This window comes from Narcine bancroftii, chromosome 5 (assembly GCF_036971445.1).
Source record: "Narcine bancroftii isolate sNarBan1 chromosome 5, sNarBan1.hap1, whole genome shotgun sequence".
Lineage (NCBI taxonomy): Eukaryota > Metazoa > Chordata > Chondrichthyes > Torpediniformes > Narcinidae > Narcine > Narcine bancroftii.
The window spans coordinates 6,424,959-6,439,725 of record NC_091473.1 but is presented as its reverse complement, the minus strand read 5'-3'; the positions used below and the strand labels follow the sequence as shown (position 1 = coordinate 6,439,725).

The window sequence follows — 14,767 nt, the reverse complement described above, 5'->3', positions numbered from 1 at the left end:
AAACCAGTCAATATTTTGGGACAGGCACCCTCTTCAGATTTGGAGAAGTGTATAGATACTACAGTTTTTATAACAGAGTAGGAGGAACTTCTTGGTGGAAGATAAGGTATGAGATGCAGGAAAAGTCAGATGCTATAATCTGGAGCAAAAAAGAATCTGCTGGAGGAAATCAGAGGAAGGGAAAGGAATCCTTGACGTTTGGGGTCAAGATCCTTCTTCAAGGCTGATTTTGGAGTTGGGAGATGGCCAGCAAAAGGAGGAAAGGATGGGAGCAGTGAGACAGGGGCCAAAAGGGATTGGTGAACCCTGGAGGGAGGAAGGAAGCCAGACAGATAGGGGTAAGGGGCAGAGTTGGAGGGCAGGCAATTGATAGGTGCCAGAGAGTGAGAGAGAGGGAGAGAGAGAGAATGATAAAAGAGAGAGTGAAAATGAGGGTGAGTAAAAGAGGAACAGATAGAGAGGGAGAGATCTCTCTCTTTGGTGAAAAACCATTAATATTGATGATTAGGAGGACCTTTTTTGGAAACCATAGCCCCTTTTAAATTGCAGCACCTGAGTAGCCCTCCTGGGACCTGGGTGCAATTCCTGGGGCAAAAGTGCTGGAAGCACCTTTCAAATCACAGGGGAATTGACCCATTAAATCACCAACCTGGTGATTTAAGGGGTTCCTGGCTCCATAATACACGTCGCACACTCACCGGAAGTTCTGCCGGATGTTTGGATGTTGGCTGCCCGGTGAAGCACACACGTAAGCACTGACATTACTGGAATAGGTGGGTTGGCCATTTTCCTGTTCAAATCACCCATGGCCGCAACCTAGGTAAGTTTAACTAGGTACCCTGACTACCTCTGAGGTAGATCAGGTACCCAGTTGGATTCCGACGGGGTTGACCGGGTCGGACCCTTTCTAACTGCCTCGTAACTGGGGTGCTAAGTGGGCAAATTGCCTGTTTCGCCCCATTTTACATGGCAATTTGAAAGGGCCTTGTGTGAGAAATGGAGATAGATATGGAGATTAACACAATAAAGGAGAGCAATGAGAGGGAAGCTTACCTGAAGTTAGAGCAAAGCCCTCATTTCACATAAAGCCATGGCAGCTTTCAAAGAAACACAAGGGCATTATCAGCAAAGAGCTTCTGATGAAGTTAATTTTGTTTCATCACACAGAGAATGCTGTTTCATTGGGTTGTAGTTGAAAAATCGAGTGACAATAGACTTGATGCTGCCTGACCTGTTATTTCCTGCATTTTCATTTTTTATTTCAAATTTCCAGCATTATTTTGTTATTATTTTCACGAAGAATACTCGTTAAACCATCCCACATCACCACTTTGCTTCCCAACTCTTCTGAGTCTCCATGTCAAATAATATCTGCCAGCTATTTGTTTATTTTACTTTTGATTTACTTAAAAGTTTAAGAGATACACATAAAAAGAGGGGATGATGAAGAGGAGTAGCCATTGTGTGAGTGGCTCAGTGTAGGAGTGGAGCTTTGAGGCTTTGACGAGCAGACACTGAGTAAGAACTTGCTTCCAGTGAGGTAAAGCCCAGCAAGATCCTTTAATTAAATTAGGAATAGGTAATGGAGTCAGCTAGGGCAATGGAATGCTCCAATTGCAGGATGTGGGAAATTTGGGAGAGCACAATTGTCCATGATCACTACACCTCCAAAAGATGCATCCAGCTCCAGCTCCTGAAAAACTGGGTTCGGGAATTAGAGCCATAGCTGGATGAACTTCAGATCATTCAGGAAGCAGAGGCAGTGATAGAGAGGAGCTTCAGGGAGATGGTCACCCCTAAAAGCCAGGAGGTAGGTAGCTGGGTGACTGTCTGGTGAGGGAAGGGGAATAGAGAGAGAAGAGCACCCCTGTGGCTGTTTTGGTGGGAACGACCTGCCAGGGACAAGTTGTAGTGGTTACGACTCTGGCACCGAGACTGGACTCGGCTCAGAAGGGAAAGAGGGAGAAGAGGAGAGCAGTAGTGATGGGGGATTCAATAGTTAGAGGGACAGATAGGAGATTCTGTGGTGGAGATCAAGAATCCTGGATGGTCTGTTGCTTCCTGGTGCCAGGGTCCATGATATCTTAGACTGAGTTCTCCATATTCTCAGGAGGGAGGGTGAGCAGCCAGATGTTGTGGCCCATGTAGGGACATGGCCAATGACATGGGTTAGAAGGATGAGGAGGTCCTACAAAGAGAGTTTAGGGAGTTATGTGCAAAGTTAAATACCAGGACCCCCAGGGCTGCGATCTCAGGAGAGCTAATCTTGCCACATGAGGCTAGAAATAGGAAGTTAATGCAGCTAAATATCTGGCTAGAAAGATGGTGCAGGAGGGAGGGCTTCATGTTTCTGGACAATTAGGCTCCGTTCCAGGTAATGGGGGCCAGTTCCAACTGGATGGTTTGCATCTGAACTGGAGGGGGACTAGGATCTTTGTGGGTAGATTTTGCTGGTGCTTCTCTGGTGGGTTTAAACTGATTGGCAGAGGGATGGGAACCAGAGTGTTAGAGCAGATAGTGGAATGTAGAAGGATAAAGGTCATGTGAGGACTGGGTGTATAAACAGAAATCAAAGGTTTGAATGTGATAGAAATGTTATCAGGTGTATTTATTTTAATGCAAGGAGAATTGTCGGTAAGGCAGACGAGCTTAGGGGGTGGTTTGGCACATGGGATTATGGCATTATTGCTATAAGTGAGATGATTGCTGGATGGGCAGGACTGGCATCTCAATGTTCCGGGGTTCCGTTGTTTCAGTCGTGATAGAGGGGGAGGGATGAAAGGGGGAGGAGTGGCATTGATAGTCAGGGAAAATATCAAAGCTGTGCTTGGACAGGGCAATCCAAGGGCTCATCCTCAGAGGAAAGGGAAAGGTGTGACCACACTGATGGGTTGTATTATAGACCGCCCAATAGTCAGAGAAAATTGGAGGAGAAAATCTGTAGAGACACGATGTAAGAAACAGAAAGTTGTGATAGTCGGAGATTTTAACTTTCCAAATATTGACTGGGACTCCCATACTGTAAAAGGGCTGGATTATTTAGAGTTTGTCAAATGTGTTCAGGAAAGTTTTCTAAATCAATATATAGAGGTACCAATGAGAAAGGATGCAATACCTGATCCCCTATTAGGGAACCAGGCAGGTCAGCAGACAGAAGTCTGTGTCGGTGAACATTTTGGGTCCAGTGACCATAATGTCATTAGTTTCAAGTTAATTATGGAGAAGGTCCTTGAGTTGAGATTCTAAATTGGAGAAAGGCCAATTTTGTGGAAATGAGAAAGGATCTAGGAAGAGTGGATTAGGACAAGTTGTTTTCTGGCAAGGACGTGTTCAGTAAGTGGAAGACCTTCAAAGGGGAAATTTTGAGAGGGCAGAGTTTGCATGTTCCTGTCAGGATTAAAGGCAAAGTTAACAGGCATAGGGAACCTTGGCTTTCAAGGGATATTGGCGATCTGGTTATGAAGAACGGAGAGGTGTATAGCAGGTAGAGACAACAAGGAGTAAATGAGGCAGTAGAAGAGTATAGAAAATGTAAGAAAATGCTTAAGAATGAAATCAGTAGGCAAAAAAAAAGTATATTAAGAGTAAAAGGATAGTAAGGGACAAAATTGATCCCCAAAATCAGAGTCATGGTCTCTGTGTGGAGCCTCATGAGATGGGGGAGATCTTGGACAGCTTTTTTGCATCAGTATTTACTCAGGAAACTGGCAAAGTGTACAAGGAAGGAAGAGAAACAAGCAGTAGAGGCATATGAAGATTAAAGAGGAGGAGGTGCTTGCTGCCTTACAGCAAATAAAGATAGATAAATCCCCCGGGCCTGACACGACATTCCCTTGGACTCAAGGGAGCCGAGTGTAGCAATTACAGGGGCCCTGACAGAAATATTTTAAATGTCCTTAGACACAGGTGAGGTGCTGGAGGATTGGAGGGTAGCTCAAGTTGTTCTGTTGTTTAAAAAAGGCTCCAAAAGTAAACCAGGAAATTACTGGCCAGCAAGCCTGATGTCAGTAATAGATAAATAATTGGAGGGTGTTCTGAGAGATTGGATATACAGGTGGCTCCTGACTTACAACCTATGTGACTTACGTCCATCTGCACATACGACTGAAATGGTAAGGCACTGAGGAATGCGTTGGATCAGAGAATACAGATACATAATTCCCTGAAAGTGGCATCACAGGTGGATAAAGTTGTAAAGAGAGCTTTTGGCATTTTGGCCTTCATAAATCAAAGTATTGAGTACAGGAGTTAGGAAGTTATGGTGAGGTTGTACAAGACATTGGTGAGGTCAGATTTGGAGTGTTGTGTGCAGTTCTGGTTGCCAAATTACAGGAAGAATATTAGTAAGATCAAAAGAGTGCAGAGATGATTTACTAGGATGTTGCCGGGTCTTCAGGAGTTGAGTTACAGGGAAAGATTAAACAGGTTAAGACTTTATAACTTGGAGCATAGAAGAATGAGAGGAGATTTGTTAGAGGTTTACAAAATTATGAGGGGTATAGACAGAGTAAATGTCCACTTAGATTAGAAGAGATAAATACGAGAGGACATGACTTTAGGGTGAAAGGGGAAAGGTTTAAGGGGAACATTAGGGGGAACTTCTTCACTCAGAGAGTGGTAGGAGTGTGGAATTTACTGCCATCTGATGTGGTAAATGCGGGCTCAATCTTCCGATTTAAGAATAAATTGGATAGCTACATGTATGGGAGAGGTCTGGAGGGTTATGGACTGGATGCAGGTCAATGGGACTAGCAGAATGATGTTTCAGTGCAGACTAGAAGGGCTGAATGGCCTGTTTTCTATGCTATAGTGTTCCATGGTTCTAAGCACATTCTGGAAACTTAACAAACATCAAGACAAGAAATAGAAGGATATGGGTTAGGCTACAAGATGAAATGTTTATAGGGAACATTGGGGGAACTTGTTCACACAGAGTGGAATGCATTATCAATTTTAGTGGTGAATGCAAGCTCCATTTTGACATTTAAGAAAAATGTGGATAAGTACATGGTTGGGAGGGGTATGGAGGGCTATGGGCTGGGTGCAGGTCAGTGGAACTAAGCAGAATAATAGTTCATCATGGACTAGATGGGCTGAAGGGCCCGCTTTTGTGCTGAAATGTTCTATACTGCTAGGACAAGGGATTCAGCAGATCAGGCAGTTTGCATGGAGAGACATGGAACTCTTTCTCAAGCCTGAAGACGACTTGATTCCTCTCGCAGAAAGTGAAAACTCCACAGACGTACTTCTGCCATGTGAAACTGAACATGGAAGTCACAGTTTTCAGGTCAGGAAATACTTCAGCAGATGTCAGGAAGTCTTTTATGAATTTGACAAGAGTCATTTTAATTCTAATGGTTTTTTTTGTGGCTTGAGTATGGATTTTTATTTCACACTTTTGATGGGATTATTCCTTTCATGGGATTTACCAGGAAGCGAGGGATACTTTTCTCCAACCTCTAAACCACTCTCTCAATGAACATTAAGAGTTTTGTTGCTGTTTCATTACATGGGAAGCATGAGCAAAAGAGCCCATTTCCAGAACCTTCCCCATTGTTAAGGGGTGCATCTGAGCAAAGTCCTTTCATTGATGTATTGCAGTGTAGAGAAAAGGTAGCAAGTTTTTAATTCTTTTTAAAATATTTTTATTGAGTTCAACAAGAACCCTTTACACAAGGTAAACAAATGATAACATAATTCAAATCATATCACATATCAATTGGAAGTTAGAAATATAACCATAATTATTACATCACTTATTTTGGTCAGGACATCAAATTCTATAATTATAATAATTTAACAATTAAATCATAATTCATACTACGTCCAAAAACAATATTGAATACAAAAATTATACAAATAATACAGGTAAAATTCCCTTATGTAAGATATTTTATACTTCTCTGATGTGATCATTTCGTTCCGTAATCTGTAGTTAAACCCTACTTTTACTTCAAGATTCAATTTATTTTCATATAATAAAATAGTGTCATATTACACAAAATTCCTTTTTGTCTGCTGCAAGGTGGACAGATTCGCCACCGGCAGGAATTGCCTAAGTGCCTCTCACAGTCAGATTTACAGTCAGAGAGAAAGAAGCCAAACAGAGTCCACCCCCCCCCCCCCCCCAGAGTCATCAGGTGTCCGTAGATTCGTCCCTAGCATTTCTGCAGCCACACAGAGTCCAGTCCAAATCATTGGTGACCCGAGCTCCAGATCCAAACCTCCGACACGGCCAGGGACCCTTCGGCACCTCCTTGCATTCCGGTTCCGATACCTGGTACCCCTCCAGCCAGTTTGAGCCAGTCTCCAGCAGTCTGCAGCCTGGTGCAAGTCTCCCAACAGCAGTCTCCAGCAGCCCACACCTTCCGTGGGTTCCTCGCCTCGAGTTGCCAGTGGTCCTCTGCTGTGGTCACCGTCCCTGCGGATCCTCTCCTCTGCTTCTCGGACGGGGCGTGATCATCCTGTCCTCTGGAGCCCTGCTCCAGTCCTCTGCTTCCCCAGAGCCTGCAGCCCCTTGTGGCTACTGCCGATTAATAGGCTCCACCATCTTGGGCGCAGACCTGCAGTCTTGGGATTTCAATTAAAAACCCCCGCCGGCCTCCTCAATGGGCCGTTCAAAGCCTGTGCAGAGCCAATGGCAACCGACTGGGCAGCCGGACCCTGCGGGAGTGCAGCATCTCTGCTCCCTTGCTTCCGGCGGGTCAGCACCAGCAGCACCGCTGCCGCTACAGTGGCTCCACCAGCGTCGCCGTCTTCACCAGCAGAGGAAATACTTTGAATTCTTATTTGTCTTAATAATAAAAAGGGAACATTTTTAAGCTAATCAGCAACAGTGTGTGCTTATTAAACATGTCTTTAATTTGCCCAATCCAGTGGCTAAAGGCTCCTTAAGTGCCACGTAATTTGTCTCACAGTTAAGAAAGTTACTGGGCCATTTTCTTGCTGGCAAGGCTGGCATTTGTTGGCCATCCCTAATTGTCATTGAGAAGTGACGGTGAGGCTCCTTTATTAGTCACCTTGTGGTGATTATCCTTCTGCAAAGAGTAGGGTTAACATGTCACCAAGTGCCATGGTGTTCTATGGCTCCATGGGAAGGTACGATTGCCAAATCATCGTGGTTTTCAGTTTCAAATGCAGAAACTTTAGAGCAGTGGTTTTCAAACCTTTTTCTCTCCACTTACCTACCACTTTAAGTAATCCCTATGCCATCGGTGCTCTGTGATATGGGTGAAAAGAAAAAGCTTGAGACCCACTGTTTTAATCGTCCCTCATTGACTCATTATGTGCATGGTTTCATAACTCCAAAGGAAATGGGCCAATGACAATTTTTCTCAAGCAAAATATTTTAGTAACATTTGGGTCTAGAGCAGTGGTTCTCAACCTTCCCTTCCCACTCGCATCCCACCTTAAGTAATCCCTTACTTATCAGAATGCATGGGGATTACTTAAGGTGGTACATGAGTGGAAACAAAAAGGTTGAGAACCACTGCTTTAGATTGATGCTCGTCTCAGGAGTAACATTCTGGTTTTCAGACCATGTAGTGAATGGAAATTTCACCCACACTGTAGAATGAATATAGAAGATCCTGTGGCAATATTTTAACAAAATGTATCATTCCCCGCGCCCCCCCCCCCCCCCTCACCCAGCGTTCTTTTTTTTAACTATTTATCAATTAAATGGCTAATTAAAACATTATTATATTTCATTGTGTAGGAGTTTGCTATTTCAAAATTAGTCCCATTACTCCATTGTCTATACTTGACTGTAATTCATTAACTCCACCCTGTTTCCAGGATGCAAAAGGTGCTATATAAATGTATATATATTTTTTGCCTTTGTAAACAGGCACTCGAATTACCATAATAGCTGAGAGATATGAGGAATGAGTTTTTATTGAAGATGTGTCACTTTAATCTTTACAATGGACTAGTTATAAGGAGAGGTTGGGAACGTTTATGAGGGGGAGAGAGAGCTTTATAAAATCATGAGGGGCTTAGATAGGGTAAATGGTCACAGTCTTTTCCCCATGGTAGGGGAGCCTAAAACTAAAGGGCATCGGTTTAGGGTGAGCGGGTAAAGATTCAGAAAGACCTCAGGGGCAATTTATTCTCACTGTGGGTGGTGTGCATACAGAGGGAGCTGCCAACGGAAGTGGTAGAGAAGGGTACAATTGTGACATTTCAAAAACATTTGGGCAGGTACATGGATAGGAAATACTTGGAGTGATATGGGTCAAATACAAGCCAATGGGACAAGCTCAAATAAACACCTTGGTTGTCATGGACTCAAAGTGTCTCCCGTTTCTTGTTGGAGAGACACGTTTAAAGTGGGGTGCTGATTTCTCACCAGCCACCAGAATTTAAGAATCCTTGATGAGACGTTGATAATGGTCTGTTTCAGAATGACGCTGGAGGTCAGAGGGTACTGGTAAACAAATGGAGCACATTCATCAAAGCCAGGCTGATCTGTTCTGTCCCGGGACCTGATGGCATAGATACTCACTTTGATGAGCTTGGTAAGTAAAAGTCCATCTTTATCATATGTGGGGGGAGATAGTTGTCCCGCTCCTTGTGGCTGTTCTGGGTGGCCCTAGGCCAGCTCTTATAGAAACCACAGGCCCCACAAGCAATCCTCTGCTCCTGTCCTGTGAAACTCAGTGCCTGCTCCACCAGGATCTTCAGTGATGTGAACTTTGCCTTTGGGATTCCAACAGATTATGGAATAAAGTGCAGGTATCTGGATCTGAGCAAGCGGCAATTAACCAGTTTTCCAGTGGCATGGATTGATCTACCACAGGGAAATAACACAGCTCTCCAGTCAGAGGGGCACTAACTGTGGGACTCCTACATTATGCTTGGAAACTCCTCGAGAAGTCTGTCAGGGAATAGCCAGCTGCTGGAACCTGGGGATGGGCTGAAATGGAGATGGTTACCTGTCCTTAGGAAGGTCCCACTCTACCTTAGACTTCATCTTGACCTGAAGCCAGTCTACCAGTCAGTGGATGACTAAATCTTGGAAAGGAAGGTTCAGTCCAGGGAACAGGCAGCCGATGATCTCAGGGTAATGATCAAGTGGGCATTTGTTCTGAGAATTCCATTCCACTCTAGTCCTTTCCTCAGTGGCAATCTTACAGATTTGAGAACGATCCTTGCCAATAGGATACTCTATCTGTGGTGCCTAAGGTGGCCAATAAGCTCGATCTGGGATTGGTAAACTTTGCCATAACTTGGACAGGTGGCCCTGGGTGAACAATCTAGCATATAGCAATCATGGTTATCGACTTCCTATTGTCAATGTATGGATTTGAAGAACTAAAATGCTGATTGGAGAGTCTCAATCCATCTGGGACATCATCCGCCACAATCTCTCACAGCCTGATGTCAGTCCTGCATGTCTTCCAGTCCGCCTTGGGGCAGCTTTGAAATGCTTTTTCCTGCCCTCCACTCAGGACAAATGAAGCTTTATAAAGCATTGGCCAGACATCATGGAGTATTGTGAGCAGAAATGGGCTCCTTATCTAAGGATATGTTGGGATTGGAGTGGAGCCCAGAGGAGATTCACTTGAATGTTTCCTGGAATGAAAGGGGCATTATGTCAGGAGCATTTGGTTGCTCTGGGACTGTGCACACTGGAGTTTAGGATGAGGGGGGGATCTCATTGAAACCTATTGAATAGTGAAGGACTGAGTAGAGTGGATGTGGAGAAGACATTTCCTGTCGTGGGGGAGTTTGGGCCAGAGGCCACAGCCTCAGAATACAAAATAGTACTGGGATGAGCAGGAACTTCATTTCCAAGAGGGTGCTGAATCTATAGAATTTTTTGCCAAAGATCGCAGTGGAGGCCATCATTGGGTAAATTTAAAACAGATATAGATAAGTTCTTGATTAGGAAGGGAATCAAGGGTTATGGAGAGAAGGAAGGAGAATGGCGTTGAAAAAGATAGTAAATCCGTCACAATGGAGTGGTGGGGCCAAATAGCTTAATTCCCCTCCTATATCTTATGGGCAAAGGAGTGGAGAGAGGAAGGCTCACCCAAGATGCACTCAGCACTCTACATTTTACTTTGCCTTCTGTGTCTCAGAGGATGTCTTTCTACTGAGGACCAAAGATGAGAAGAATCCAGAAATCTATGCTATCTTTAGCACAATCAGGTAGGAAGCCATTTTAATTGTTGTCGCATTAGTTGGCAACGGTGAACAGTGAAGCAGTGGGGTGATGGGCCCATTCATTGTGCTTTGTAATGAGGCCCATTGCCGTCTCAAGCACCTCAATTAAACTTTGGTCAGGCCACATTTGGAGTACTGCACTTTGTGCCTTTTTGGTCACTGCACAGGAGGAATGTGGAGGTTTTGTTCGAGACGATGCAGAAGGTTTACTCTGCAGCAGCAGAGACTGAAGGGTGACCAGATAGAAGTATATAAAATTATGAGAGGTATAGATAGTCAGTCTATTTTCCCAAGCGGAAATGCTTTACGGTGAGAGAGTGAAGCTTTAAAGGAGATGTAATATTTTAAAATTTTAAATGCAGTGCTAACAGGCCCTTCCGGCCAATGAGCCCCAATTTGATATATTAACCTACTAATCCCATATGCCTTTGGAATGTGGGAGGAAACTGGAACATCCCTGGAGGAAACCCAGGCAGTCACAAAGGGAATGTACAAACTCCTTACAGGTAGGGCCAGATTTGAACCCGGGTCATCGGTGCTGTCTGTGCTGCCCAAGAGTTACGAAGCAAGTTTGTTTACACAAAGAGTGGGTAGGTACCATAGCAATGCGCATGAGCCATTTAGACTGACAGGAAGAGGCAGGGAATGTAGGCAAGTAGACCACGCGCAGGCAGATGTGCAGTTTCAATTGGCATCATGTCCAGCGCTGAAAATGTTGGCCAAGGGACCTTTTGCTGTGCTGTTCTGTACCTCCCTATTTTCTGAATGTATTCTCACTCTTGCTTATTTCAGCCATGTATTCCAAGGATATGCTGTTTGCGTGTATCGGATGGCTGATATTCGGGAAGTCTTCAACGGGCCTTATGCACACAGGGAAGGCCCTGACTATCAGTGGTCAGCTTTTGAGGGCAAAGTGCCTTATCCAAGACCTGGGTCTGTGAGTATCCTTGCATGGAAAAATCACTCACTGCTGCTTTGCCTCGCAACCAAGTCCAATATTTAAATGCATCACAGCGAGGAAAGAAAAACTAAATATATTTTAGATGACCTTTTTTTTTAATCAGTGTATGTGATCATTTTAGATAAAATAAGTCAAGTCAAGTTTATCGTTATCCGATTGTACAAGTATAACCCGACAAAACAGCATTCTTCAGTCCTCAGTTCAGAACCCATAGGCACACAACCAGACATAACACACAGACAAACAATACATATGCAGGACAAGTATTCATCTATACAAATAAATCAATCAATATTGTTTTGTACATATGAGAGTCTCAGATGGCTAGTGTGAGCAGTTCCTTTGGTCGTTCAGCATGCTCACTGCCTGTGGGAAGAAGCTGTTCCTCAGCCCTGGTGGTGCTGGCTCTGATACTCCTGTATCGCTTCCCCAATGGGAGCAGCTGAAAGATGCTGTGTGCAGGGTGGAAGGGGTCCTCAGTAATCTTGTGCGCCTTCTTCAGAGAACAATCCTGATAGATTAGGTTATTTGGAGGAAGGGGCATGGGGGAGACTTCAGTGATCCTCCCTGCCACGCTTATGGTCCTGTGGATTGACCTCTGATCCATTTCTCTGCTGCAACCGTACCACACGGTGATGCAGCCGGCCAGGACACTCTTGATAGAGCTCCTATAGAAAGTTGGCATAATGCCCACTTCAGTCTTCTCAGGAAGTACAGTCACTGTTGTGGCTTCCTGATAAGTGAGGAGATGATGAGTGTCCATGATAGGCCACTATTTAAGTGAACCCCAAGGAACTTAGTGCTCTCCACTCTCTCCACTACAGAGTTGTTGATGTATAGTGGAGGGTGGTCATTCCTGGTCCTCCTGAAAACAAATTCATCAGATCAGGTGGTATCGGTGCAAAGAAAGAGTTAATGTTTCAGGTTAGGGACCCTTGATCAGAACTGGGAGAGGGAAAGCTTCCTTCCTTTCATCATCTACACTTCCCGCTGCCTCAGAAAGGCAGCCAGCGTACTAAAGGACCTGGACATGCTCTCCTCCCATTGGGGAGAAGGTTCCAGAGTATGAAATTGAACAGCAGCAGGTTCAAAGACTGTTTCTTCCCCGCAGCCATTGGGCTCCTGAGTGAGCTTCACGGTAGTGATCATACGTGGCCTTTGCTATGAACTAATCAGTCTTTCACTGCAACATACATATTGGTCCCCATGTTTAAAAAAGGTAATAGGGAGAATCCAGGGAATTATAGACTGGTGAGTTTTACATCAGTGTTGGGCAAACAACTGGAGAGGGTTCTTAAGAACAGAATTTATGAGCATTTTTTTTGAGAGAGGTCGTGCCTCGCGAGTCTAATAAGGAGGTAATTAAAGAAAATTGATGAAGGTTGGGCAGTAGATGTGGTGTACATGGATTTTAGTAAGGCATTTGACAATGTTCCCCATGAGGACCTTGTTCAGGAAAGTCATGAGGCATGGGATTCATAGAACCTTTGGTGTGTGGATTAAAAGTTAACTTGTATGTAGAAAACAGAGAGTCGTGGAATGTTACGAGCCCAGTGGACCCCAAAACCCAGCAGCAATAGATATTCACCAAGACAAAATGTTACTTAAAAGTTGCTTTTAATTATATTTAAACATGAAAACAGAATGACACTTTAACTTATCTCTATTAACTTAACTAACCCCCTTCTAATTCTAAGTGCACGTGTACGTAATGTGTGTGTGAGTTCAGAAAAGTTCTTTGATTCATAGTCCAATCTCACTTCTCTTCTTCCAAGTTCACTGGTTGCAGGCAATTATTATACTATTCACTGAATTTAACATTTATAAAGTTCACCCGGCTTTGGTGCTTGAAAGGTAAATGGTTACTGCTCAGGAAGGTTCTTGTTGGTTTTCAGAGAGAGATTTGTTGTTCGCTGGACACCCACAACTGATTCCTTTTTAATCAGCCACTTCAGTGTCTTTCCGAAGAAACTTGCCCCCTCAGGGTTTTCCAGATGATGACCTCTTTCTTTCAGGTCACCACAGATTTCCTTTTTGTTTCCCTTATTTCAAGTGAAACATTAGACAGCTAGTCCTCTCCTCTTGCATGAACCACAAAGGCTTTAACCAGGCTGAACTAAGCACTCACAACCCTTCTTCCAAATGGGGGTTTTCACAAGCTTGCCAACTTGTCCTGTTCCAGTCCCAGCTACTGCTGCTGACTGTAAAACTGCAGAACTGAATTCCCCCTCTCTGAGAGAAAACCTGTTTTACTCTCTCTGCTTGCAAAACCACATGACCATCTTAGAACTGCAAGCTGTACTCCCAGACAGCCTGCAGCTCTGAACAACTCCTCCGATCTCTTTCATCTCTTGCTTTTCAAAACAACAATCCATTAGTGAAGTCTTTTGGGCACTCCTCAAAGTTTATGCAAAGGCTCCCAGCAGCTGCTCTTCTGGTATGAGCAGAGCTCCAGTATTTTAAATAAGATCTGTTTTAACGTGTTTGTATGTAACCTACACTATAAAAATCTGCCCCAATTTATCTCCCAAAAAAAATCTATATACAATACAAACACAATATAATCTGTCACAAGGACGGAATGTATTCTGCATGGAGGTTAGTCACTAGTGGAGTTCCACAGGGATCTGTTCTGGGACCCCTGCTCTTTGTGATTTTTATAAATGACCTGGATGAAGAGGCAGAAGGATGTGTCAGTAAGTTTGTAGATGACACAAAGGTCGGAGGAGTTGTAGATGGAGCTGAAGGTTTTTGAAGGTAACGAGAGGATATAGACAGGATGTAGAGTCGGGCAGAAAAGTGATAGATAGAATTCAATCCTGATAAGTGTGAGGTGATGTTTTGGAAGGTCAAACCAGAAGGTTGAATACAGTGTTAATGGTTGGTTACTTAAGAGTGTGGGTGAACAGAGGGACCTTGGTGTCCAAATTCATACATCCCTCAAGGTCGCCGCACAGGATGATAGGATAGTTAAGAAAGCCTATAGGATTAAATAGGGGGATTAAGTTCAAGAGTCAAGAGGTCGTAATGTAACTCAAGAAACCTATGGTGAGACCACAATTAGTGTATTGTGTTCAGTTCTGTTCATCTCATTATAGGAAGGCTGTGAAGAGGGTGCAGAGGAGATTTACCAGCAAGTTGCCTTGATTGGAAAATAAGTCTTATGAGTCTTTTCTCTTTGGAGTGAAGAAGGATGAGAGGTTACTTAATAGAAGCCTACCAGATTCTGAGGGGCATAGTTAAGATGCACAGCCAGTGCCTTTTTCTCAGAGCAGGAGTAGCAAACACCAGAGGACATCTGTATAAAGTGAAGGGAGGAAAGTTTAGGGGAGACATCAGGGTCATTTTTTACACAGAGAGTTGTGGGTGCCTGGAATGAATGCTGGGGATGATGGTAGAGGCTGGAACATGAGGGGCATTTAATAGACAGACACATGGATGAAATTAAAATAGGTAGGAAGGGTTTAGAATTTTTATGGTAGGTAACATAGGTAGGCACTACATCCAGGGCTGAGGGGCCTGTAATGTTCGATGTTCTATGAAATGTGCTCTTGTTCTAAATATTACTGCTAAATGCATGGTCGGTTAACTTGCTGGACTGCTCATGGACGATCTGTTCTCACTGTATACACAATA

The 14,767-nt window shown here is 43.9% G+C and overlaps 1 protein-coding gene across 2 annotated transcripts in view; it reads left to right on the top strand.

Annotated features, from left to right (window-relative positions):
• sema3bl (sema domain, immunoglobulin domain (Ig), short basic domain, secreted, (semaphorin) 3bl) overlaps positions 1-14,767 on the top strand; it is a 237,679-nt gene that overhangs the window by 186,460 nt on the left and 36,452 nt on the right. For both annotated transcript variants that reach the window (XM_069936651.1, XM_069936650.1), the window contains exons 8-10: positions 8,405-8,519; positions 10,086-10,155; positions 10,963-11,107. In XM_069936651.1, coding sequence (XP_069792752.1) covers positions 8,405-8,519; positions 10,086-10,155; positions 10,963-11,107 — 330 coding nt within the window. The remainder of the gene's footprint in view (positions 1-8,404; positions 8,520-10,085; positions 10,156-10,962; positions 11,108-14,767) is intronic.